The 27,341-nt window shown below is 42.6% G+C and overlaps 1 protein-coding gene across 5 annotated transcripts in view; it reads left to right on the forward strand.

Annotated features, from left to right (window-relative positions):
- drc11 (dynein regulatory complex subunit 11) overlaps positions 1-27,341 on the forward strand; it is a 164,865-nt gene that overhangs the window by 79,995 nt on the left and 57,529 nt on the right. For 4 of the 5 annotated variants that reach the window (XR_015757595.1, XM_087988764.1, XM_043693070.2 and 1 more), the window contains exons 10-11: positions 9,644-9,750; positions 23,783-23,869. Coding sequence is in view for 4 of the 5 variants with exons in the window: in XM_087988764.1 (XP_087844890.1) it covers positions 9,644-9,750; positions 23,783-23,869 (194 nt within the window). In the remaining variant the exon portion in view is untranslated. The remainder of the gene's footprint in view (positions 1-9,643; positions 9,751-23,782; positions 23,870-27,341) is intronic. The other variant, XM_087988765.1, reaches the window with a different exon arrangement.

Raw genomic sequence — 27,341 nt, forward strand, 5'->3', positions numbered from 1 at the left:
TCGGGAATCTTCACCTGTCTTTGTGACCAGGTGTACAGGGAGTGTCATTTGCTACTCCAGATCGTTTGGCTTTTCCAAATTTGAGAGACAACTGTGGAGCATCAGGGAGCAAGAGACTTATCTGCATTGCACACTGTATCTCCGAGATGGTGAGGGGTTACAATAAAAGGTGGGTGGACATCCAGAGAAGGAAGTAAAGGCTGGTGGTACAGAAGTCTTGCTTGTGTATACCACTGTTCAACAGGCACTCAGCATTAGAGGCTGCAAACAGTGATGATAGCCTAAAGGAGTACTATAGCACTAATGCCCAAGGGACTGGAGAGGAGAGAACAGCAAAATGTAGACATACAGTTTTCAAAGGAGATTCTATTGTTGGGGCAATTCTGCCACTGTCATTGTATGATGTGTTCATAGAATCCCTACAGCGTCAAAGCAGGCCATTTGGCCCAATTAAGTTCACATCGACCCTCTGAACAGCATCCACCCCCCCACCTATCCCTATAACCCTGAATTCCACGTGGCCAATCCACCTAGCCTGCACACCCGTGGACACTGTGAGAAATTTAGCATGACCAATCCACTGAACCTGCACATCTTTGGACCATGGGTGGAAACCACAGCACCCGGAAGACTCCCACAGAGACGTGGAGAGAATGTGCAAACTCCACACAGACAGTCACCTGAAGGTGGAATCAACCCAGGCTCCCTGGAACTGTGAGGCAGCATTGCTAACCACTGAGCCACTGGGCCACACTGTGTTGCCTCCTTGTTGCCAGGGAAAAGGATAACACAGACAGCATGCAGAATATTCTGCTGGGGAGGATGGGTTGTTTCAGAAGTTGTGGTACACACTAATATTAACAATATAAAGAGGGTCATTATTGAGTTCCAAAGGTCAGTTCCAGGGAGGAAACTTAGAGTGGGACCTCAAACACAATAATATCTGGAATTACCCCCCCGCCCACCACCACCCCACCCCAGCCCCGTGCTTGTTTGGGATGGGAAACAAATATTGACCTAGCCGATAATGCACATAAACCGTTAAAGAATGAGCATTGGCAAGTAATGGTGGGTTAAGAGTTTATGAAAAGGTGGTTGCATGGGAGGAGAATCACCAGCAAGGGCTGGAGGAGGGTGGGGGCTAGTGTTCAGCAAAGAGTGGAATGCTGATCAGAGGGTCAGTGTGGACTGAGTGGGCCAAATCGCTTGTTTCCACACTGTGAGGATTCTATGATTATAGTGTGTTGACAGTGGCGTACCTAAATTATCCAAATATTGTTTGGAATAATATTTGACTAAAGGGTAAAGAGGGGGAATAATTTCTGAAATATGTTATCAGTATTTTCATGAAAGAAGTGCCTGAAATGAGGGAAAGAATGATGTGCCCTCTCCTGTAGCTGGTGAAATTGGTGGCAGGGATATTTAATCAGGTGGGCAAAAGTGAGGACTGCAGATGCTGGAAATGAGAGTCTACATTAGAGTGGTGCTGGAAAAGCACAGCTGGTCTGGCAACATCCGAGGAACAGGAAAATCAACGTTTTGGACAAAAGCCCTTCGTCAGGAATGAAGGCAGGGAGCCTCCAGGTAATAATCTTTGAGGAGAAAGTGAGGACTGCAGATGCTGGAGATCAGAGCTGAAAATGTGTTGCTGGAAAAGCGCAGCAGGTCAGGCAGCATCCAGGGAACAGGAGAATCGACGTTTCGGGCATAAGCCCTTCTTCAGGAATGAGGAAAGTTTGTCCAGCAGGCTAAGATAAAAGGTAGGGAGGAGGGACTTGGGGGAGGCGCGTCGGAAATGTGATAGGTGGAAAGAGGTCAAGGTGAGGGTGATAGGTCAGACTGGGGTGGGGGCGGAGAGGTCAGGAAGAAGATTGCAGGTTAGGAAGGTGGTGCTGAGTTCGATGGATTTGACGGAGACAAGGTGGGGGGAAGGGAAATGAGGAAACTGGTGAAATCCGAGTTCATCCCTTGTGGTTGGAGGGTTCCTAGGCGGAAGATGAGGCGCTCTTCCTCCAACCGTCGTTTTGTTGTGGTCTGGCGATGGAGGAGTCCAAAGACCTGCATATCCTTGGTGGAGTGGGAGGGGGAGTTGAAATGTTGAGCCACAGGGTGGTTGGGTTGGTTGGTCCGGGTGTCCCAGAGGTGTTCTCTGACACGCTCCGCAAGTAGCCGGCCTGTCTCCCCAGTATAGAGGAGGCCACATTGGGTGCAGAGGATGCAATAGATGATGTGTGTGGAGGTGCAGGTGAATCTGTGGCGGATATGGAAGTTTCCTTTGGGGCCTTGGAGGGAGGTGAGGGGGAGGTGTGGGCGCAAGTCTTGCACCTCCTGCGGTTGCAGGGGAAGGTGCCGGGAGTGGAGGTTGGGTTGGTGGGGGGTGTGGATCTGACGAGGGAGTCACGGAAGGAGTGGTCTTTACGGAATGCTGATAGGGGAGGGGAGGGAAATATATCCTTGGTAGTGGGGTCCGTTTGGAGGTGGCGGAAATGACGGCAGATGATGCGCTGTACATGGAGATTGGTGGGGTGGTAGGTGAGGACCAGTGGAGTTCTGTCCTGGTGGCGGTTGGAGGGGCGGGGCTCAAGGGCGGAGGAGCGGGAAGTAGAAGAGATGCGGTGGAGGGCATCGTCGACCACGTCGGGGGGGAAATTGCGGTCCTTGAAGAAGGAGGCCATCTGGGTTGTGCGTTTTTGGAACTGGTCCTCCTGGGAGCAGATGCGGCAGAGTCAAAGGAATTGGGAGAATGGGATGGCGTTTTTACAGGGGGCAGGGTGGGAGGAGGTATAGTCCAGGTAGCTGTGGGAGTCGGTCGGTTTGTAGTAGATGTCCGTGTTGATTTGGTCGCCTGAGATAGAAATAGAAAGGTCGAGGAAGGGGAGGGAGGAATCTGAGACTGTCCAGGTGAATTTGAGGTCGGGGTGGAAGGTGTTGGTGAAGTGGATGAACTGTTCAATCTCCTCGTGGGAGCACGAGGCGGCGCCGATACAGTCATCGATGTAGCGGAGGAAAAGGTGGGGGGTGGGGCCAGTGTAGTTGCGGAAGATGGACTGTTCCACACATCCTACGAAGAGGCAGGCATAGCTGGGGCCCATGCGGGTGCCCATGGCTACTCCTTTCGTTTGGAGGAAGTGGGAGGATCTCATGGCTGATCTTCCTCAATCAGTGTCCTGTTCCTGCCTTATCTCCATAACCCTTGATTCCACTATCCTTGAGAGCTCTATCCAACTCTTTCTTAAACGAATCCAGAGACTGGGCCTCCACTGCCTTTTGGGGCAGAGCATTCCACACACCCACCTGGGGTCTGGCTGGTAAATGAAAAATTGGAAGATGGGTTGTTTGGAGGGCTGTGCAGTGCCTCCAATACTTCAACTTCACCTCTGCACATTGCTAACAAATTATTTCAATCTGTTTGGTGACTTCCCAAATGACATTGGGATCTTGATCAACTGGGCAGTGAACTGAAAATGGTAGATGGAGTTTAATTTAGATAAATATGAGGTGTTGCATTTGCGTAAGACTAACCAGGGCAGGACTTACACAGTTAGTGGTTCGGCCTATAGACATGACCTATGACTTTCATGAAAAGTACTGATCAACACATCTCAGTCTTAAAATCACCAATCCTAAGGAAAAGACACCTACCATTAACCCTATCTATGCCCCTCATTATTTTATAAACTTCTATAAGGCCAACTCTCAACCTCCTACACTCTGGTGAAAAAAAGTCCCAGTCTATCAAGCCTTTCTTTATAACTCAAACCTTCCATATCCAGCAACATCCTGGTAAATATCTTATGAACCCTCTCCAGCTTGATAATATCCCTTCTATAACTGGGTGACTTTCCCATGAAAAGCAGCATAAATAGGCCAATGTGTTATCCCAAAGACAGTGAAATGAAATCAGAGAGCGTGTTTACAAATGAGATGCTTGTATAAGCAAAACGCAGTTTCAGCCATGCCGTAAAAAGATGAATTATACAGAATCTCAGAGCAACAGCAAATTTAACAGATGGCAAAACAAAAACCTCTGATTGTACCGCAGGTTTCATAAACAGTAGATGTCTCCAAACAGTTAATCACTTTTGAAATGTATGAACAGTTACACCATAAAAAAGCAACTGATTTACACATGAGTAATTCCCACAAACAGCAATTAATAACGATTGGATAATCTCTTTTTTGGGCATTGTGGCAAATATTGGACAGAATACCAGGTTGAACTCCCTTGCTTTTCTTTGAAAGATGTTATGTTGATTTGAAAGACATGACAGCGTCAGGTTAACTCCTCAATCAAAAGACAGGACATCCAACAATGCAGAGCTTCCTCAGTGCTGCAGTGTACTGTCAGTCTAGATTTGTCTTCCTGTTTCTCAAATTCAAAGACAGGAGTTTGTCAAGGGACTATTGCTGACACTGTGTAAGGGAGTTCAGAGTGTGCATCGCCAAGGGCCATATCCAGCACCTCAAGAACAATGTTGGAGTTGAAGTGTGGTTACAAGTTTCTTGCAAGGGCTTGAGTAGTACATACAATAGACTTGATGCAAGTAAAGAAGGAAATTTAAAATATAAAATTTTGAGCAAATTACACCTGAAATGTTGGGTAACTTTGAGAATTTGAGAGGACAACAATATGGGTTGAAGAACAGAAAAGAGGAAAAGTACAGTCATTCTTCACACTGGAAGACAGTGGGAGTGCTCCCCAAGCTTTAATTCTAGCTACATTGCCTTTTTGATGTAAATTAATTGCTTAGATACTCAAATACAGAACAAAATTTCAAAATTTGGCAATGATATTGAACTTGCAGGTATGACACATATTGAGGATGACGCCAATCAATTACAATAAAATAGCAGTATGTGAGTAGAATGGACAGAAAAAAAGGAGGAACAGAATTTAATGCAATGAGGTGTGAGATGGTGCATTTTGGAAGAAGGGATGAGGAGAGGTGAGATTGGCACAAATCTAAAGAGTGCGCAGTTGTTTGTGCATTATTTCTGAATGTGGCAATGCAGAGAAAGTAGGAGCAGGAGTAGGCCATTCAGCTTGCTGTATGTTTCAATATGGTCTTGGCTGATTATCTAACTCAGTGCCCTGTTCCTGCTTTCTCCCCATACCCTTTGACCTCTTTATCCCTAGGAACTATATCTAACTCCTTCATGAAAGCATTCAATGTTTTGTCCCGAACTGCGTTTTGTAGCAGAGAATTCCCCAGGCTCACCAATCTTTGGGTGAAGTAACTTCTCTTCATCTCAGTCCTAACTGGCCTTCCCTCATGTTAAACTGTAATTCCTGGTTCATGACTCCCTAGTCGGGGAGAATATCTTCCTATCAAGTCCTGTCAGAATTTTATAGGTTTCTGTGGGATTCTTTTTCATTCTTTTCAACTCTTTTAAACTGAATATAGTCCTAACTGATCCAGCCTCTCTTCATATATTAGTTCTTTCATTCTAGGAATTGGTCTGTTAACCCTTCGCTGCATTCCCTCCATAGTAGAACACAATACACCAGGTATGGTCTCACCAAGGTCCTGTATAATTGCAGCAAGACATCCCTGCTCTTGCATTGAATCCTCTCACTTTGAAGGCTAACGTACCATTTGCTCTACATAGTGAGAGAGTAGAACATAGAAAGTACAATACAGTACAGGCCCTTTGGTCCTTGATGTTGTGCTGACCTTTTATCCTACTCTAAGATCAAACTAACCTACATACCCTTCATTTTACTATCATCCATGTGTCTTTCAAAGAGTTGTTTAAATGTCTCTAATGTATCTGACTCTACTACCACCGTTGGCAATGCATTCCACGCACCCACCACTCTCTGTGTAAAGAACTAGCCTTTGAAATCTCCCCTAAATCTTCCTCCAATCACCTTAATATGATGCCCTCTTGTGATAGCGATTTCTGCCCTGGGAACAAGTCTCTGCCTATTCACCCTATCTATGCCTCTCATCATCTTGTACACCTCTATCAAGTCACCTCTCACCCTTCTTTGCTTCAGTGAGAAAAGCCTTAGCTCCCTCAACATTTCTTCATCAGACATGCCCTTCAGACCAGGCAGAATCCTGGTAAATCTCCTCTGCACCCTCTCTAAAGCTTCCACATTCTTCCTATAATGAGACAACGAGAACGGAACATAATATTCCAAGTGTGGTCTGACCAGGCTCTGTAAAGGTACAGTAAAACCTTGCAGCTCTTAAACTCAATCCTCCTGCAAAGCCAACACAGCATATGCTTTTTTAACAACCCTATCAACTTGGGTAGCGACTTTGAGAGATCTATGGACATGGACCCTAAGATTCCTGTTTTCTTCCACACTGCCAAGAATCCTGCCTTTAATCTTGCATTCTGTATTCAAATTCCACCTTCCAAAATGAATCACTTCACATTTTTCCAAGTTGAACTCCATCTGCCACTTATCAGCTCAGTTCTGTATCCTGTCAATGTCCTGTTGCAATCTACAACAGCCCTCCACACTATCCATCACTCCACCAACCTTCGTGTCATTGGCAAACTTACTAACCCACCTTCCACTTCCTCATCCAAGTCATTTATAAAAATCACGAAGAGCAGAGGTCCAAGAACAGATCTCTAAGGAACACCACTGGTCACTGAGTTCCGGGCTGAATACTTTCCATCTACTATCACCCTCTGTCTTCCGTTGGCCAGTTAAATATGTATCCAGATACCAAATCTCCCTGCATCCCATGCCTCCTTCCTTTCTGAATGAGCCGACCATGGGGAACCTTATCAAACACCTTACTAAAATGCATATACACTACATCCACTGCTCTGCCTTTATCGCTGTGTTTTGTCACGTCCTCAAAGAAGTCAATAAGGCTTGTGAGGCATGACCTGCCCCTCACAAAGGCAGAGCAGAGGATTTGGGTTCTTGAGTTTTATAAATAGTCATATTATGCACAATTTTACAAACCTCATGAGAGCAAGAATGGAGGCATGTTCCATGGCAAAATAGCATGGACCCAATTTAGACATTCTTTCCAACCGCTCCCTCCTAACAACCGATGCTATTTCCAGTTGTGGCCAGTATAGTTGATTAGTGACAGACCAAATGGAGAGGTTGAAGGGCTAAACATAATTAATGAGCCAGTGGCACAAACTTTAGCAGATATCTGCAAACTCACCCCCAGGGGCACATATAAAGTATGGATTATTGGATAGTCACGAACTGCAATAAGCCAAGAATTAGTCAACAGAGTTGGAGGGTATATGGCAGGTTTATGAGTGTGTCTGCAGCATGTGTCATCAACCAACGCATCAGGACCAGTGTTGTGGTCCTGCAGGGGGTACAACCAAAGACAGTTTCTACTACTGGAAAGGCCAGATAGTATGGTAATAGATGCCATGGTTATTCCCTACAAAGATATTGGGGTATAGAGATGAAGGAGTTTCACTGTAATTGTGTATGGCCTTGATGACCCTGCATCTTGAGTATGTGTATAGTTTTGGTCTCTTGTCTTAGAGGATGGCAATACAGGTTTAGTCGTCAGGTTTCTGGGATGAGGCAGTCATTCCATAAGAAGATATTGGGTAGACCAGGCTTGTAGTCCTGAGCATTCAGGAGAATGAGAGGTATTTCCCCATTGAACCATGCTAAGCCTTGAATGACAAAGCAGACTTGAAGGTCAAGTTGCTTACTCCTGATACCTTTTCTTATAGTCTTATGTCTTTATTTTATCAGGCTTGCTGTAAACTGGAATGTGAAGTTGGCCTTTTCCGTGTGGTGGGCAGATGATATTGTTGGTTGCCATGAACTGGAAGCTCATTCACATGCTTTTGCATTGGCGTATATTGATGTGTTCAAGGAAATTTGCATGAATCCCCACAATATCATAGATAAGCAAGAGATCTCAGTTGTACATTTCAAAAAGCATGCTGGTTTGCATATGTAATACCAATGATGATGTAGAGGTGCCAGTGTTGGACTGCGGTGGATGGTTCAGGAGTCACCAGATTCTAGACCAACAGGTTTATTTGAAATCACAAGCTCTTGGAGCACTGCTCGTTGGTCAGGAAACTTGTGATTTCAGATGAACCTGTTGGACTATAATCTGGTGTCCTATAATACTGTACTGATGAACTTAACCTGCAGTTAGGCACCAGAGACATTGGAAGTTTACTGCACTCTAAGGTGTATATAGGGATCCTCTATAGTTCAGTTCATGTATTTTCACTTGACGTTTATTTGATGATTTTACAAATAGTACAGCCACTTTGCTGGAACAAAACAATATTCTCTTCCTTGATTTTGTAAACATAACTAAATGATCTAGTCTACAGATTACTTTATATTCTTCAGCCTTCTGAGGCATCCAATTCAATTCATTCTAGTGAAGTCATATTCCTAACTATTCTTTTCAGCTACTTGACAATGTTATTGACAGAGTAATTTAGGTGGGTCTGAGAAATAAAAATGCCAGTAAAATCTTATGCGTCAAGGATTTCTGTTTCCTAGAATAGCGTAAATACTCTTGCAACTGATATCCTGTCTTTTATTCAGAGGAACGTGGGAGAGGACCATAATAAGATTGTGCAGGAACCCTTATGACATTGTGAATGGATGGCACACATCCTAATTACCAAGGGGTTAATTCAACTTGCTTCCTGATGTTATTTTTCAAATATCTGGAGCAAAACAGTGTGTCACTTCCACTTCTCCCACCAAGATTCTAATTGCATTTTAGATTCTTTTTTACTTTTTTAACACATATGTATACATTTTTAAAAAATTGACCATACCCATTTGAGAAACAGATATTGGCTAGCTGTGTATACTGGCTCAAATATATAGAATGCTGAGGAAACCCAGCAGGTTTGGCAGTATCTGTAGAGTTACATTTCCTTTTAGCTCCGGATACTGGACTCGAAACATTAACTCTGGGTTTTCTCCACAGATGCTGCCAGACCTGCTGAGTTTCTTCAGCATCCTGTGTGTTTGTTTCAGATTACCAAAATTCATAGTATTTGATTTTATTTGAATAGACTGGCTCTCCATTTGTCCTGTGATGGTATTGAGACTTTTTTAACTTCTCAAATCATTATTTTATGATTCCTGTCTTTCAGGTAAACTAACTGTAGATTTTATTGTATTAATTGATGTGAAGAAAAGACACTTAGATAAGCACCTGAATAGGAAAGGTTTGAAGGTATATGGGCCACGAGCAGGCAGGTGGGACTAGTTTAGTTTGGGATTATGTTTGGCATGGACTGGTTGTCTGTTTCCGTGTTGTATGACTATGATTACTTATATCGAACCAACTAGGGAACTTGCTGCAAAACAACTGCCAACATTGCTGGCTTATCAACTACCAGACAGGGTGGGGCTAGAATAGGCTAAGTTATCTGCCTTTGATATTTTCCTTCTCTCTGTAGTGAATGCAGACCTCCTTAAACACAGAGCCTTTTACACCTTCAGTCTACAATGCTGCAGTAAATGCTCGATCTAACTTGCTATACACTATGCGTTAACAGAAAATGGGAGCTCTTTCTTTTTTTTTATCTCGTTTCCTGTTTCTGCCTTGGGGGAGAAAACAAACAAGAGTCAATAGTAGCATTTGTTAAACTGTTGACCATCTGCTCTGTCAATAAAGTCTCAACTTCTTTTCCTCTTCTTGTGCTGCAGTGACATGGAAGAACCGAAATGAGGACACAAACTTTTCCCAGAAGTACGTTACTGAACTCATCAAGGAAGAGAAACGCAAAGAGGTGGAGGAGGAAATCAGGGTGCAGGTATTGAAGGTGTAGTCCAAAAACAAAACAATCTTGAATTGTGGCAGTGGTGCTCAAGGTCACAAACTCTAGAAAAAGTGTATAGATGGCCTTAGAATTTCCTCCTCTCTATATCGACAGTATAAATCAAGATCAACTGTTTTGTTTTCCACTCTACCTCATTCTTTCCTATTAAACTGTTCAGCACTTAACCTCCATCAATCATCTCTACCTCCTACAATCCAGTTTTTAAAATCTCCAACTTTTGACACACAGTCCCTGGCTCTTCATCCACTCTATATTCCCTCATGTTTTTTTCCAATCTTGACGTGGCTTTTTTTCCTCTCAAAGCTGTCAAGAAATTTCCTGACATCCGAACCCAAGTCAGGAGACACTGCTGGAGTTTCTGTCTGAGGGTGGTAGGTGCATGGTGGAGTCAGGCCTGGTGACCCGAGAAGCAGTGCACATTACAGGGACGGCCTTGTGTGGGGGAATGCATCTCAGTGCAGGTACAAAAGCAACACCTGTAAGGAATTCCTGCCATGAGAAAGAGACAGCAATCAATAATAATCAATATTGTGATAGTTATCCAAATGGTAGCTGATATTAGAAGAATGTTTTCCAGAGGATTACATAGTTTATGCTATTCATTGTATTCACGTTGTAAAGAAGGATTACATTCTACAATACTAATGCTGGAAGCACTTCACAAGGTACTGTTTTCACTCTGATAGGAAGAGTACATTGGCAATCAAGCCTCACTACTCCATGAATTTTAATGAAATGGTTTAGCAAATCACCCAAAATAAAGTTATAGAATTGTAAGAGTCATACAGCGTAGAAGCAGACTCTTTGGTCCAACTCTTCCATGCTGACCAGACATTCCATTCTGACTTAGTCCCATTTGTCAGCGTTTAGTCCATGTCCTTCTAAACCCTTCTGATTCATATACCCATTCAGACACTTTTGTCTAAATATCTCTTAAATATTTTGTAGGTATTTGCCTCTACCAGTTTTACAGGCAGTAAGTTCCGGAATCCCACCAGCCTCTGAGTGAAAAAGATTTTCCTCACCTTCCCTCGAAACCTCTTGCCCCTTATCTTAAATCTATGACCCCTGGTCATTGATCCCTCCACAAAGGGGAAACATTTCCTTCCTGTCTATCCTGTGTGTACCATCATAATTTTATATGTCTCAATCATGTCCTTCCCTCAGTCTTCTCTGCTCCAAGGAAAATAGCTCCAGTTCAGCCAATCTCTCTTAACAACTAAAACTCTCAGCCCAAGCAACATCCTGAGAAACCTCCTCTGCATCCTCTCAAATATAATCACATTTCTCCTATAGTGTGGATTCCAGAGCTGGACACAATACTCTGTCTGTGGCCCAAATATCATTTTGTACAGTTTCAACAGAATGTTGTTGCGCTGAAATGTTAAATTTGTCTTTCTTTTGTTTTCTACAGCGTTATACAATGTCCATCAGGCTTCTCTAATAAATTTGAATAACTGCCATTACAAGCAAGACTTATTATTTATGAAAGTGGCAAAACAAAAGAAAATGAGAACTAAACCACTATTCAGAATTCAACTATTTCCCATTAATCCCATATGTACATAATCATGCAAAGACAAAACAATGCAATACCATCTGCAGAGACCTTACATATTTGAAAAGAAATTGGCCAAAAGAGTAAAAAGATCCCTTTTGATAAAGGTATGAATTCAGAAGGTGGCATGAGTTAACTTTAGGCTTTAGGCTCCCTGTTTATAAAATCAAATTCGTGACAGTAACAGACCTTCAGGTTAGATTTCAGATTCACGTGGGAAACAGTTCGGTCCTGATGTTTGAAACTTTTTCAGGCTTTCAAACTACTTCACTGAGAGAGCTTTTAGCTAGTTTTGCTTTAAGATTTGTCTTTTAGTGACTGAGAGAGAGAGAGAACTGCTTTCTGCTGCTATCCTGATCAACAAATGTTCACGTCTAAGCCTGTAAAGCACAATGCAGCCTCAGTCCAAAGGCCATTGATAGGCCACAAAAATCACAGATTCTTGGAACAACTATGGGTTGGGACAGCACACTGATAATGAAGCACCAGTACTCCCAGGACCTTCACAAAACTTAAAGATTTAATCAAATTACTCAAAGTTCTCAATGCTCCTGTGTGATGAACTCAGGTTCATGGAAAACTTGGACCAGAGTTCTATACTTAACAACAGGCTATTATTTATTACAATTAAATACATTTTAATTACAGGCAAACAAAATAAGAATTATCAACTTATAACTTTCTAACTTAAATTCTACTCCTTCTTAAACCCCTACATAAATGTGCAAACATTGACAAATTAAAACATCAATGTTATGGGTGGAGAGAAAAAAATATTTGGGGAACACAGTTAAATAGCATCAGTACACAGGATTGCTTCATCTGTGTCCTTCTGATCTCCTATCAATTTCATCCCAAATCTACTCGGTTCTTCACTGAAGATATAATGCAGCTGGCACATTAAATGTCCAATCTCTCATTCACTGATTAGAGGCGGCATCTTTTATATGGTGAGCGAGAGTAGCCAGCTATCTTCCAATTCTTTGTTACTTCTCTGCAGAGATAAAGAATGCCACCTTTTTTATATTCTGAAGTCTTTGCTTCTGTATTGATCACGTGCAGGTTGTCCATTTGCCCAGGAGCCAATCAAAGCGTTGTTGTCACGCAGAACATTCCTGGCTCACACAGCTGGTCCTGATTGAAAAACCAATCAACAGCCTGACTCTTGGCAAAGCTGCCTTGAACACACATCATTATCACTAATTAGTTCAGCAATCCTCCCCAACTGCTTCAACAGAGCAGCAGTGTTGTTGCAATTCACAATGAGTTCCCTTAGCTTATTTTAAAGCTGCAACATCGCCTTCCATACTCTGTTTGGTTTAAATTTGTTTCCTTTTCCCATTTTGGTCCATAATCTAAAAGTAAAGCAAATTAACAAAATGTGGTCTTTATAAGAATCATTCAGTGTACCTCCTATCTCTCTCAAATGTTCCACTGAACTGTTCTCTTAAAATCCTCAGTGTTACATGAATCATAGCAACTTCCAGGGTGCTGTGCAGGAACATCATGGTGTGGTCATTCACCAACTTCTCATTCAAGAAATGGATGGATGTGGTGTTTATGAAGGTGTCAACTTGAAGATTCAGTGGTCTTTTTATAATAGCAATAGTCTTGTTCAGTTTCATGCCTTTTTCGCAAAACCCTTGATTCCCTGACTGATTAAGAATCTGTCTGACTCAGCCTTGAAAATACTTAATGACCCAAGCCTCAACCACCTTCTGCAGTCAAGAATTCCAGAGGATTTACAACCTTCTAAGAAAGAAATTTGTCCTCATCTCTGTTAAATGTGTGACCCCTTAGTTTGAGATTATGCCGTCTCCAGTTCTAGACTCTCTCACAAGGGGAATGAACTGTTCTGCATCTACCCTGTCAAGTCCTCTAAGAATCTTGTATGGTTCAGTAAGGTGACCTCAAATTCTTTACATTCCAATGAATAAGCCCTATCTACTCAACCTCTTCCCATAAGACAGTTCCTCCATTCCTGGTATTAGCTTAGTGAAACTTCACTGGACTGCCTCTCATGCCAGAATATCATTCCCTAGAGAAGGGACTCAAAGCTGTCACTTGTGGTCTGAATAATGCCTTGTATAGTTTTAGCAAAACCTCCCTAATTTTAAAATCTATTCCCTTTGAAATAAAGGCCAACATTCCATTTGCCTTCCCTATTACCTGCTGAACGTGGATGCTAGCCTTTTTGTGATTCATGGCAAAGAGTCCTAAATTCTTCTGTTCTGTAGCATTCTGCAGTCTTTCTCCATTTAAATAATATTCAGTTCCTCTATTCCTGCCAAAGTGCATAACTTCATATGTTTCCAAATTATTTTCCATCTGCCAAGCTTTTGCAGACTCTCCAACCTGTCTGTGTCTCTCTGCAGACTCTTTCTGCCATCCTTCCCACCTATTTTTGTGTCATCCGTCATCTAGGCTTCTGTGCATTCACATTCCTTTTCAGAGTCACTAATATATATTGTAAGCAATTGTGGCCCCAGCATGAATCCCTGTGGCACACCACTAGTTACAAGTTAGACAGGTTACACTTAATATAGAGGGGCACCAATGTCCTGGGCAGAAGATTTGCTAAAGCACTTTGGGAGGGTTTAAATTAGTTTGGCAGGGAATGGGAACCAGAGCTACAGATCAGAGGAGAGGGTAGTTATCAGAGGATCGGGCAGAAATAGAATGCAGAGAGCCTATTAGGAAGGATACACAGTTGATAAAACAAAAGGATGGGCTAAAGTGTGTCTGCTTCAGTGCAAGGAGTGTCAGGAATAAGAGTGAAGAACTTAGAGTAAGGATCAGTATTTGGAACTACGATGCTGTGGCTTTAACGTAAACACAGGTTCTGAAATGTCTGGGTTTATCTACTTGAAGAAGTTTTTAAGTGTTTTATTTTTTAAAATACTTGTACAATGAAAGGGTAGTGACCAGATCTACCAGCTCAGCTTTTCTCTATTTGTTATGGTTTGGTTTTAGCAAGCAGTCAGTTTTTGAGGCTGCTGGTGAAAGAAACAGCTCCATGCTAGTTCTCCCTCTGTCTAACATCTCTCCTGTAATAACCTGTGTTTGATTTTACCTTTCTTTGCCAAAGGGGTCTTTATGAGGCTGTTGCAAGTATTTGCAGCAGTGTCATTAAGTTACGAAAGAGTTTTAAATAGTTAACTTATTCTATGTTCTCTTTTGTTTGTGATTCATTTGGTAGTAATGCGAATAAATTCTGTTTTGTTTAAAACTAAGTGGTTGGGCCAGCTGCATCACTCCTGGAATATCCACTTTACACCTGCTTAAAACATCTTGAAAAGTTAGGGTCTGGACTACCTTCTTGAAATGTTTTGAAGGGATCTGGCCTAGTCCAGATTCCATTGGTTGTATATTGTTTATGGCAATGTGCAGCGTGATCCAGGTATGAGAAAATATTGGCCTACAAATACAAGAATAAAATATGTTCTTGCACTACGCAAAGATTTTGTTCAAAGATAAATACATGAGGCTTCTCCTATCATGTTAGTTGTTCTTAGTCCAAAGGAGGTAAAAGTATAGAAATGCTTTAAATGAAAGAAAAGCAAGACTGATCATGCACATACTCATGAAGTATTGGATAAAATGTGCTACTGTCATAGCTTGCTTATTATTTCCGCAATTAATAAATTAGTCAATTTGTGAATTTCTTTTTGAATTAATTAATGATTTCTGAACAATGATCTGGAGAAAGCTTGTGCCAATAGCTTTTACTCCTGTTCTTAAAAACTCTTCAGTTCTTCCTTTCTGACTCGTATACACAAATTCTTGAGCCCCAAACTCAATTGTCTAACAAATATTTATTCATTTTCACAAATATTTGTAAAAAAGTGTAATTTGTTAGCCCTCAAATTGTAAACCTGACATGGTTGTTTAATAACACAGATTGCCACATTGGATCTATTGATAAGTAGCGCAGCTTAAATCCCACAGGAAGTGGCTTCAATTCTATTTACCATTTACAGCTTCTAAATCTGTGCCAAATTTCAAGTCTAATCTTGTTTACTTTCAGCTGCCATCTGCAAGGAATAACAAGATAAAGGCTTCTTTTTCCCACGTTTTAGAGATATTTTAATTTTTTGATTCAAAAAAGACATCTTAAGCACATATCATTATTCTAACAGAGTTATCTGAAGTCACTGGATCTTACAACATTGTTTTCTTACACACGGTACTGCTTTTAAGATTCTGATATTTATTCACCCTGGCATGATTTCTTTTAAAGTAGCTGGTGGAACATATCAATATCTGAGTCATTGAGCTGAAAACTTGACCTCAGTGTGAGAGGACACCCATAAATATTTTCAGGACAATACTGATCCAAAATTTTAGGCTAACCCACCCAAAAGGCTTGGATTTGCTTACCATTTTACAGCCCACCAGGTTTGGGTGGTGTGTAAAATAGGTGGCTGTATCAATCCTATTAGCTTAGTCTTGGATTAAGTTGAAATTGCTTCCTAAATAGATAGAAATAGGAATGACTTTGTGGCAATTCCTAATCCTATCACTTTAAAGAGAACTTGAGAAAATATTTGTTGAGGAAATATGTGAGCTGAATTGTTTTCTTGATTTATTTTTCTTTGGCACAGTTAATCAAAATTTGGAGATCGTGGAATTTTAATTGGAACTCACGTTCAATGCAAGTTGAGTTTCTGCAAACTGTTGTACAAATTTTATAAACGTTATGCTAAGAGCTTACCCCACCCAAAGAATTAGGAGGCACACCCAGAACAACAATGAGCCCCCCCTTGCGCTTTCAGACATGAGCTAGATATGATGAATGAGCTTCTGTGCTGATAGTTCTATTACGCAATGGCTTTTATAACTGCACCCTAATAAACTAGAAAATGGTTTTGTATATTTTTTAAAAGTCGTGTCCTATAATTTAAAACCAGGTTACTCTCCAATTGTAGAGTATTAATATTGCGTATTTTGGGAGATAAACCCATTTTCAATCACTATTTAATTTGCACCTAGCAAACAGTTTTGAATATTTTGTAATAGTCACATTCAATCATTTAAAATCAGTGTTGAGAGATGTGTTATTGAGATATGCTGTTCAAGCATTTCATCTTACACTAATCAAGATAGATGCACATATACAAAATTTTAAAGGGGCAACAATTTATACTGAATGAGAAAAAGGATTTTTCTTGATTGAGACTTTGCCATAGAGAATGTATTAGGGAATAATTGTTCCCCAACTTGCATTTAAATTTAAAAAGGCAACTTGATTAGTAGATGTATTGCCATGGGTAATGCACCAGAGAACAGTTGTACCCCAAATTTTTGTTTAATTGAAAGAACACAATATTTGGATACATTATTCTTCTTAACAGTAATGTCATTGCAGGTATGATGCCAGAATATGTCCTCATGACTGTTTGATCATAGCAAGCAGTATGTCACTTTGGCTGTTTGCAACAGGCAGAATACTGATTATTGTCAATCAGCCTGTGCTCACAGACTTCAGAACATCTCAAACACTAAACATGATTCTGGGAATTGGAAGCACTTATTGAACACTCCTGAGTCTATTCAGAATTGAAAAGAAACAATTCAGCTTATCAGTTGAGCTTGCGCATGGCTGAATTATGCTTGCCAGGAATTACTTATAATAATATTCAGCACATTGTTCCTTGCAAATACCACTTTGAAATGTGGAGTTCTAACCATCTGCATATAAAGTGTAAAGGTGGGAATTTGTGTGACAGCATGTCAAATATTATAAGCAGTTTTGGTTTCCTCATTGACAAAATGCTTCCAATTTGTCAGAGGCTGTTCAGTTGAGATTTACTCGATTGATCACTGAAATTAGTGGATTATCTTCTGTGGAAAGATTGGGCAGGCTGGGCTTGTTTTTACTTGTGTTGAGAAGGGTGAAGAGTGATTTGTCTGAATCTTATCAAACGTTAATGGTCTTGATGATGTTTATTCATGGGGGTGAGTTCAAAACTAGGGGGTACAGTTTTAAAATTAGGGTCACCCTTTCAGGACAAGGATGAGGGTTTTTTTTTTCTCTCTGAGGTTTGTGCAATTTTGGAAGTCTGTCTCAAAAGGCAGTGGAGATAAGGTCATTGATTGTTTTTGAGGCTAGGGTGGAGAAATTCTTAGTGATTACTCAGGATAAATAGGAATGTGGAATTCAGAACACAAACAGATTATCCATGGTCTTACTGACTGGCAGAGCAACTTTGAAAGGCTGAATAGCCAACTTCTGCTCCTAATTCATATATCTGTAGAAGTGCAGGGCATTAGAGGGCAAAATCTACATTGCAAGACCTGATTACTATGTTAAAATATTTGTGAATATTTTAGATATAGAATCCTTACAGTGTGGAAACAGGCCCTTTTGCTCAACAAGTCCACACCGACCCTCTGAAGAGTACCCCATTCAGACCAATTCTCCTACTGCTCTACATTTACCCCAGACTAATACACTTAATCTACACATCTCTGAACACTATGGGAAATTTAGCATGGCCAATTCACCTGACCTGCGCATCTTTGGATTGTGGGAGGAAACCGGAGCACCCAGAGGAAACCCATGCAGACATGAGGAGGATGTGCAAACTCCATCCAGTCACATGATGCAAGAATTGAACCCGGATCCCTGGTGCTGTGAGGCAACAGTGCTACCCAATGAGCCACTGTGTCACCTAGATTTTTAAAAAAAATTCTGGCTTGTTTTCTTCTAAGGAAACTATTAAACATCTCCAAAAAAACTGTTTTGCACAAATTGGAGACATTTTCCCTGCCTTCACTCACACCCCTCACAAATCCAGCCTGTCAAGGAATGCCTGTTTTGCCTTATAGTCTTACAATAAATTAATAGAATGGTTAAAGGACAGAAGGAAGTCATTTGGTGTTTTGACTGACTTTCTGCCAAAGAGGCTCAGCTAGCCCCATTCAACTTGACCTTTTCCTTCTCCCATCAGGTGCTTATCCAGTTTCTTTTTGGAAGTCATGATTAGACTCCCAATCCTAACCACCCATTTCTGTATACGGATCAACTACAACCATATACATTTATGTGGAGGCCCACCTCTTCCGCACTAATAGCCCTTCTTTTAAAACTTGCTGTCTACACCCTGTCAGGAAGACCTCTATTCTGATGTGCTCCAGATCTCGCATTGTTTGAGTGATGATCACCTCTCCTATTGGCATTACCAGTTATCCCTATGACACAGGTATGCCTCCCATTATTCCAGTTTATTAGATGTCAAATGCAGAGGAAGCCTATTAATCAGTTGCCCTGAAGATGATTGCTTCAGGTGGGCAGATGATTGCTTCAGTCAAGGCCTCTTCAGGATCTGCAAAAAAGTCCCAATGCCATTAAACTTTAAAATCCAGAAAATTCCTGCCAACACATCAGTTTCAGGTTTTGGTTTATTAAGGGTGCTTATAACTTTCTTGCTTTTGTGCCTCTGTTTATAAAACTTATGATCTTTGATGCCTTTTGAGCCACATTCTGTCACCTTTAATTGTAAGGGCTACAATCTTTTCAGCAAGCTTCCTTTCAAATGCCTTTCAAATGTTTTTGTGTGTAACACAAACATTCACGGAACTATTTTTATCACCTTTCTCTGTTTCTCCATCAAAAGAGTTCAAAACGCTTGTTGAGCGCATACTTTTCCAAATGAAAGTTTCTTTCATTCTTGATAATTAATTTCCAATAACCTCCTCATCACCAACAGTCAGCTGACTCACCTTCACATTAATGTCCCCATTATACTGTACCCAGATATCCAGAACTCTCAGACAACCCGTATTCAGAAAGGTGTCTCCCTGCTTCACGAGGTAGTTCTCCAACATGCCAATAGTCCAAGATTCAAAAATGAAAATAAGAATTGTGTTTTCCTGAAGATATTACAAGCAAAGCAACTAACTTATCATGGGTCGAGGGTGTGGTGCTGGAAAAAGCACAGCAGGTGGATCGATGTTTTGGGCATAAGCCCTTCAACAGGAAGGGCTTTTGCACGAAACGTCGATTCTCCTACTCCTCAGATGCTGCATGACCTGCTGTGCTTTTCCAGTACCACACTCTCGACTCTAATCTCCAGCATCTACAGTCCTCACTTTCACCTAGCTAACTTATCATGACTGGGTAGATTCCCTCACTCCAGAAACTATTTGTTTGGTTGCCTCTCCCTCTCTCTGTCCTTTTGATTAAAATCTCATTGATGGTGATTATGAGCGGTCCTGGCTGCTTGTTTTTAAAATGCACTTTTATCTTGTGGCAGTTGCTGTAACATTTCTCATGTAACGGCACCCACCCATTTCCCATGCATGCTGGACACTGGGGAGATTATTGTAATTTCCTAAATTGTCTCTTTCTTGGACAGAGATATAATAACGACCACTGGTCCTCCAGTGCCACTGATATACCCAATGATAATTGAAAGATTTTGATCAATACCTCACCTATTTCTCCCTTAGCTTCTTTCAGCAATCTAGAATACAGATCTTGTCCAAGTGACTAATGCTAATCATTTTAGTACACCTTCTTTATTTGTAACAAGTCTGTCCATTTCCTCTTAACACAACCTTCTCTTCATTTGCTTGATAAGTGGTTGAATACACACACTGACCTCTTGGGTTTATAAATAGTGGAGTAACATATGGAAGCAAAAATATCAAGTCAGAATTTTTGAAAACACTGCTTAGGCCTCATGAGGAGTACTGCAGAAAGTTTTGGATTCTGCACTTCAAGAATAAATGAAAGATCGATGAAAGACTTCAATTCTGAGGAGAGGTTTGGAAATGTTAGAACCATTCATCTCAGAACAGGGCAAGGTTAAGAAGTAATCCAGTAAAGATTTTTAAGAGAATGAGGGAATTTGCAAGCATAAATATTAAAATTAGAACTAAAGGTTACAGTTTCAGACTTACCAGCAGAAGATTTCAGGGCGTGATGAGAAATCTTTTCAAACATCAAGTTGTCAGGATCTGGATAAAATCTTCCTGGAAAGTTTGTGAAAGCTGATCGAGTAATAATTTTAAAAGGGAGTTAGACAAGTCTTTAAAGATAAGGAAATCACAGGATAAGGGAGAAATCTTAATAAAAAATGGGATTAAACACAGCTGCTTTCTCACACATCAATGGCATTAGTAAAGTTAAATATGTTTTTCATTCTTTCCCGGATTTATTATGTCAGCCAATCCGTAAGGTTCTGTGTTTTAGATATACTGCAGCCTAACAGATTGTTAAATTGCAAAAATCTTCACTTAAACTTGGTAAGAGCATTTTAACTACTTTATTCTCCAGACTGAACTTGAACACTTGGAAGCATCTAAAATAGGTTCCTTTCAAAATTAATAACGCTCCCCTCTTTCTTCTCCCTATAAAGTCCAGAATTTATTGTGGCATGCAGGAAGCAGAATCAAGTTGCATAATTCATATCTCTGCTCACAAGGAGTGCCATCAGTTTTGATGACTCCATCTTCTGCAGGGGGCCCTTAGTGGTGTCCAACCATTTCCTGCACTTCCCTTCCCTCAGAGAGGATTACCCTTGTCCTCAGTAACCACTCCAACAACACTTACACCCAAAGGATCATTAGCTGTATTTCTGCCAACTCCAGCAGAATGTGATCAGCGGACACATTTTCCCCTCCCCTCGCTTGTCAGTATTTCACAGGGGCCGTCACCTCTAGGACACCCTGGTTCATTCCTTCTCCACTCCCAACACCTCCCCACAGCCCCCAAGGCACCTTTCCATGCTATTGTGGAAGGTATAACACCTGCCTGTTTACCTCCTCTCTCCTCACTACCCAAGGCCCGAGACACACCTTACAGGTAAAGCTCACAATGTGATCTGCTCTACATTGGGGAGACAAAGTGTAGACCGGACAACTGCTTTTAGGAACACCCACATTCTGTCCTTAGAGAGTGACGCTTCAACATGCCATCTTGTTCCCTGGCCAACATCCCTGTCTCAGGCTTGCTGCAGTGCTCCAGTGAGGCTCAGTGCGAGTTGGAAGAACAGCACCTCATTTTCCACTTGAGGACACGGCAGCCTTCAGGACTCAGTATCGATTCAATATTTTTAGTACCTGAACACCTCCTCCCATGTCCTTCCTTCACCCGCACCTACCAGGCCTTATTATCACATGGGCTGCTCTCATCACATCCAACCCATTTTCACTCACTAATGGTCACCATTAGTAACTTCTCATTCTCCCTGGATCACCATTACCCATCGCTTTGTCTGCCCAGTTGCTGTTCTCTCCTTCTGGGCTCCATCTCCATCTATTGTTTACCGACAATGAACAAGGTTACCTCAGAATACAATGGAATCTTGATCAGATGGGCCAATGGGCCGAGGAATGGCGATGGAGTTTAATTTAGATGAATGGGAGGTGCTACATTTTGGAAAGGTAAATCAGGGTAGGACTTATACACGAAGTGGTAAGGTTCTAGGGAGTATTGCTGAACGAAGGGACCTTGTAGGGCAGGTTAATAATTCCTTGAAATTGGGGTCACAAGTAGGTAGGATAGTGAAGAAGGCGTTTGGTATGGTTGTATTTATTGGTCAGAGTATTGAGTATAGGAGTTGGAAGGCCATGTTGCAGCTGTACAGGATTGGTTAGGCTACTATTGGAATACTGCATGCAATTCTGGTCTCCCTTCTATAGGAAGGATGTTGTGAAACTTGAAAGGGTTCAGAAAAGATTTGCGAGGAATTTGCAAAGGTCGGAGGGTTTGAGCTATAGGGAAAAGCTGAAAAGGCTGGGGTTATTTACCTTGGAGCTTCAGAGGTTGAGGGGCAACCTTATAGAGGTGTATAAAATCATGACGAGCATGGGTAATAGCAAAGTCTTTTCCTTGGGATGGGGGAGTCCAAACCTAGACAGCATAGGTTTGATGTAAGAGGGGAAAGATTTAAAAGGTACCTAAGGGGCAACTTTTTCATACAGAGGGTGGTGCAAGTATGGAATAAGCTGCCAGAGGATGTGATGGAGACCGATACAATTACAAGATTTAAAAGGTATCTGGATAGATATATGAATAGGAAGGGTTCAGAGGGATATGGGTCAAATGCTGGCCAAAGCAATTCGATATATTTAGGCTATCTGCTCGGCATGGGATGAGTTGGACCAAAGAGTCTGTTTCTGCGCTCTATATTTCTATATCTCTACTCCTCCATCCCCTGTCTTCAGCACCTTTTCCTAGCTACAGTCAGTTCCGAAGAAGGGTCACTGACTCAAAATGTTAACTCTGTTTCTCTCTCCACAGATGCTACCCGACCTGCTGAGTTTTGGCAATTTCTGACTTTTTTTTCTGTGCTCACAAACTGAATTCTTCATTTATTATCATAAGCATATCATGAAATGTAAAATAAAAATAGAAAATGTTGGAAATGTAATTGGTTTCAACGACTATAAAGACAAATAAAAGACCTACTAATACTTCAAGCTTTTCTTAAAACAGTTGCATTCATTTAAACTTGAGTCCTTCTATAAAATAAAGATGGGACAGAAAAACATCAGGTAATGATGCAGTGTCATAGGAGTCAGGTTTCCTGTAACAATGTTGCAAACAATTTTACAAGTTATGGAATGTCCTTTTCCCTCACCAAGGTTTGCTGTTTCCTGTGGTCAGCTTTCCTTGACTGTATCTGTCCTATGTAATCACACCTCCACTCTCCTGCTTTACAGTGACAGACTGTCTCTTATTGTCATTTTCCAAGCACATCTCCCATTTCTATTATTTACAATGTAATTCCATTATTAAGCACGCTTTTTTCCTCCATTCCCTTCTGTGGTTCTGCAGGAAACGTTCCAGTAACATTAGACCTCCTGATTTTCCGGTTTCTCTTATACATCTTCAGTTCTGCTGGTTTCATTTAGATTTTGTTTTTCTTAATATGTTTTTGATGTTTTATCACATTATCCTTTCTTATCCCTTTTGCATCTTTATAACTTGATTCTAAAAGCCTTTTATGAGCTATTCACAGGGGCCTTCTTGTGGTGTAGTGGTAGTGCCCCTACCCCTGAACCAGGAAGTTTGCGTTCAAGTCTCACCTACCCGAGATGTATGCAATAACATCTCTGAATAGGTTGATTAGAAAAGTAATGGTTAAACTCTTTTAAATAACTATTGGTGATGAATAAACAGACTTTAAAATGGGCTTTTACCCATTTGTCTTCCCTTTTTCATTGTTTAAAAGCCAGATGTTTGAAACATGTAGAATTTACATGTAACTCTTTTTCTCCAGGTGTTGATTGATTTTAGTGTATACCTAACAATTTTTTTGCTTTATTTAGTTTTTTTGATCTATTTAATATTATATGCATGCATGTTCATTTATCTATATATGCATATGTGGAATGTAATCTTATTCTGAAGCAGCTCAATCAGAACTTATGTATGAAGACCCAGTGATCTGGTGAAAGTTTAATTAATACCATATATGCTCTTTCATATTACAGGTAGATGAGCTAATGAGACAGGAACTGAAGAATTTAAAACTAGCAGTGGACAGGGATAAAGGTTCAAAGAAGAAAGGTGGGAAGAAGGTAAGGGACTGTTGCTGAACAAAGAGACCTAGGAGTGCAGGTTCATAGCTCCTTGAAAGTGGAGTCTCAGGTAGAAAGGATAGTGAAGAAGGTTTTTGATGTGCTTTCATTTATTGGTCAGAGTATTGGGTACAGGAGTTGGGAGGTCATGTTGCGGCTGTCCAGGACAGTGGTTAAGCCACTTTTAGAATATTGCGTGCAATTCTGGTCTCCTTCCTGTTGGAAGGATGTTGTGGAAATTGAAAGGGTTCAGAAAAGATTTACAAGGATGTTTCGAGGGTTGGAGGATTTGAGCTATAGGGAGATGTTAAATAGGCTGGGGCTGTTTTCCCTGGAGTATCAGAGGCTGAGAGGTGACCTTATAGGAGAAAATGAGGTCTGCACATGCTGGAGATCAGAGCCGAAAATGTGTTGCTGGAACAGCGCAGCAGGCCAGGCAGCATCCAGGGAACAGGAGAATCGACGTTTCGGGCATAAGCCCTTCTTCAGGAATAAGGAAAGTGTGTCCAGCAGGCTAAGATAAATGGTAGGGAGGAGGGACTTGGGGGAGGGGCGTTGGAAATGCGATAGGTGGAAAGAGGTCAAGGTGAGGGTGATAGGTCAGAGTGGGGTGGGGGCGGAGAGGTCAGGAAGAAGATTGCAGGTTAGGAAGGCGGTGCTGAGTTTGAGGGATTTGACGGAGACAAGGTGGGGGGAGGGGAAATGAGGAAACTGGTGAAATCCGAGTTCATCCCTTGTGGTTGGAGGGTTCCTAGGCAGAAGATGAGGCGCTCTTCCTCCAACCGTCGTGTTGTTGTGGTCTGGCGATGGAGGAGTCCAAAGACCTGCATATCCTTGGTGGAGTGGGAGGGGGAGTTGAAGTGTTGAGCCACAGGGTGGTTGGGTTGGTTGGTCCGGGTGTCCCAGAGGTGTTCTCTGAAATGCTCCGCAAGTAGCCGGCCTGTCTCCCCAATATAGAGGAGGCCACATCGGGTGCAGCGGATGCAATAGATGATGTGTGTGGAGGTGCAGGTGAATTTGTGGCGGATATGGAAGTTTCCTTTGGGGCCTTGGAGGGAAGTGAGGGTGGAGGTGTGGGCGCAAGTCTTGCACCTCCTGCGGTTGCAAGAGAAGGTGCCGGGATTGGAGGTTGGGTTGGTGGGGGGTGTGGACCTGACGAGGGAGTCACGGAGGGAGTGGTCTTTACGGAACGCTGATAGGGGAGGGGAGGGAAATATATCCTTGGTGGTGGGGTCCGTTTGGAGGTGGCGGAAATGACGGTGGATGATATGCTGTACATGGAGATTGGTGGGGTGGTAGGTGAGGACCAGTGGGGTTCTGTCCTGGTGGCGGTTGGAGGGGCGGGGCTCAAGGGTGGAGGAGTGGGAAGTGGAAGAGATGCGGTGGAGGGCATCGTCGACCACGTCGGGGGGGAAATTGCGGTCCTTGAAGAAGGAGGCCATCTGGGTTGTACGTTTTTGGAACTGGTCCTCCTGGGAGCTGATGCGGTGGAGACGAAGGAATTGGGAGAATGGGATGGCGTTTTTACAGGGGGCAGGGTGGGAGGAGGTGTAGTCCAGGTAGCTGTGGGAGTCGGTCAGTTTGTAGTAGATGTCCGTGTTGATTCGGTCGCCTGAGATAGAAATAGAAAGGTCGAGGAAGGGGAGGGAGGAATCTGAGACTGTTCCAGGTGAATTTGAGGTCGGGGTGGAAGGTGTTGGTGAAGTGGATGAACTGTTCAACCTCCTCGTGGGAGCACGAGGCGGCGCCGATATAGTCATCGATGTAGCGGAAGAAAAGGTGGGGGGTGAGGCCAGTGTAGTTGCGGAAGATGGACTGTTCCACATATCCTACGAAGAGGCAGGCATAGCTGGGGCCCATGCGGGTGCCCATGGCTACTCCTTTTGTTTGGAGGAAGTGGGAGGATTGGAAAGAGAAGTTGTTCAGGGTGAGGACCAGTTCAGTCAGTCGAAGGAGGGTGTCAGTGGAAGGGTACTGGTTGGTACGGCGGGAAAGGAAGAAGCGGAGGGCTTTGAGTCCTTCGTGATGGGGGATGGAGGTGTACAGGGACTGAATGTCCATGGTGAAGATAAGGCGTTGGGGACCGGGGAAGCGAAAATCATGGAGGAGGTGGAGGGCGTGGGTGGTGTCCCGAACGTAGGTGGGGAGTTCTTGGACTAAGGGGGACAGGACCGTGTCGAGGTATGCAGAGATGGGTTCGGTGGGGCAGGAGCAGGCTGAGACAATGGGTCGGCCCGGGGAAGTCAGGTTTGTGGATTTTGGGCAGGAGGTAGAAACGGGCGGTGCGGGGTTGTGGGACTATGAGGTTGGAGGCGGTGGATGGGAGATCCCCCGAGGTGATGAGGTTATGGATGGTCTGGGAGATGATGGTTTGGTGGGGGGGGTGGGGTCATGGTCAAGGGGGCAGTAGGAGGAGGTATCTGCAAGCTGGCGTTTGGCCTCAGCGGTGTAAAGGTCGGTGCGCCAAACTACTACTGCGCCTCCCTTGTCTGCTGGTTTGATAGTGAGGTTGGGGTTGCAACGGAGGGAGTGGAGGGCTGCACGTTCCGAGGGTGAGAGGTTGGAGTGGGTGGGAGGGGTGGGGGAGGTTCAGGTGGCGGTTAATATCGCGGCGGCAGTTGGCTATGAAGAGGTCGAGGGCAGGTAGGAGACACCAGCACGGGGTGTCCAGGTGGATGGGGTGTGTTGGAGGCGTGATAAGGGGTCGTCAGAGGGTGGGCGAGAGTCTTGGTTGAAGAAGTAGGCACGGAGGCGAAGGCGGCGGAAGAATTGTTCGATGTCACGCCACGTGTTGAACTCATTAATCCGAGAGCGTAAGGGAATGAAGGTGAGGCCTCTGCTGAGGACCTTATAGGGGCATGGAAAGGGTAAATAGACAAGGTCTTTTCCCTGGGGTTGGGGAGTCCAGAACTAGATGGCATAGGTTTAGGGTGAGAGGGGAAGGATATAAAAGAGACCTAAGGCGTAACCTTTTCATACAGAGGATGGTGAATGAGCTGCCAGAGGAAGTGGTGGAGGCTAGTACAATTACAACATTTCAAAGGCATCTGCATGGGTATATTAATCGGAAGGGTTTGGAGGGATATGGGCTGGGTACTGGCAGGTGGGACTAGAGTGCATTGGGACATCTGGGCGGCATGCGCAAGTTGGACCGAAGGGTTTATTTCCATGTTGTACATCTCTATGACTCTATGACTGTAAGTGTCCCAGTACCCACATGCATGAGATACCAAAATTAAGCTACAATAAAGTTTCTATGAAGAACTATAAGCCCAAGCATAAACTGTCTTATAAACCAAGAGAACTGAGCAACATTATACATTGTAATCAGTTTGTGACTGAAGCAGGGCAGTCTCCAGAAGCAATGGGGGAAAAAATGAACAAAAAGCAGTGGAATTTCCAAGATGTGAGCTCTTTTTCAATTGGCCATTTTGCAATCTTGATCGCTTTTTCATTTGGCTTTAATTGACTG

Source organism: Chiloscyllium plagiosum, unplaced genomic scaffold, assembly GCF_037043375.1.
Source record: "Chiloscyllium plagiosum isolate Xiang-an unplaced genomic scaffold, Cpla_swu_hap1 HiC_scaffold_7, whole genome shotgun sequence".
Lineage (NCBI taxonomy): Eukaryota > Metazoa > Chordata > Chondrichthyes > Orectolobiformes > Hemiscylliidae > Chiloscyllium > Chiloscyllium plagiosum.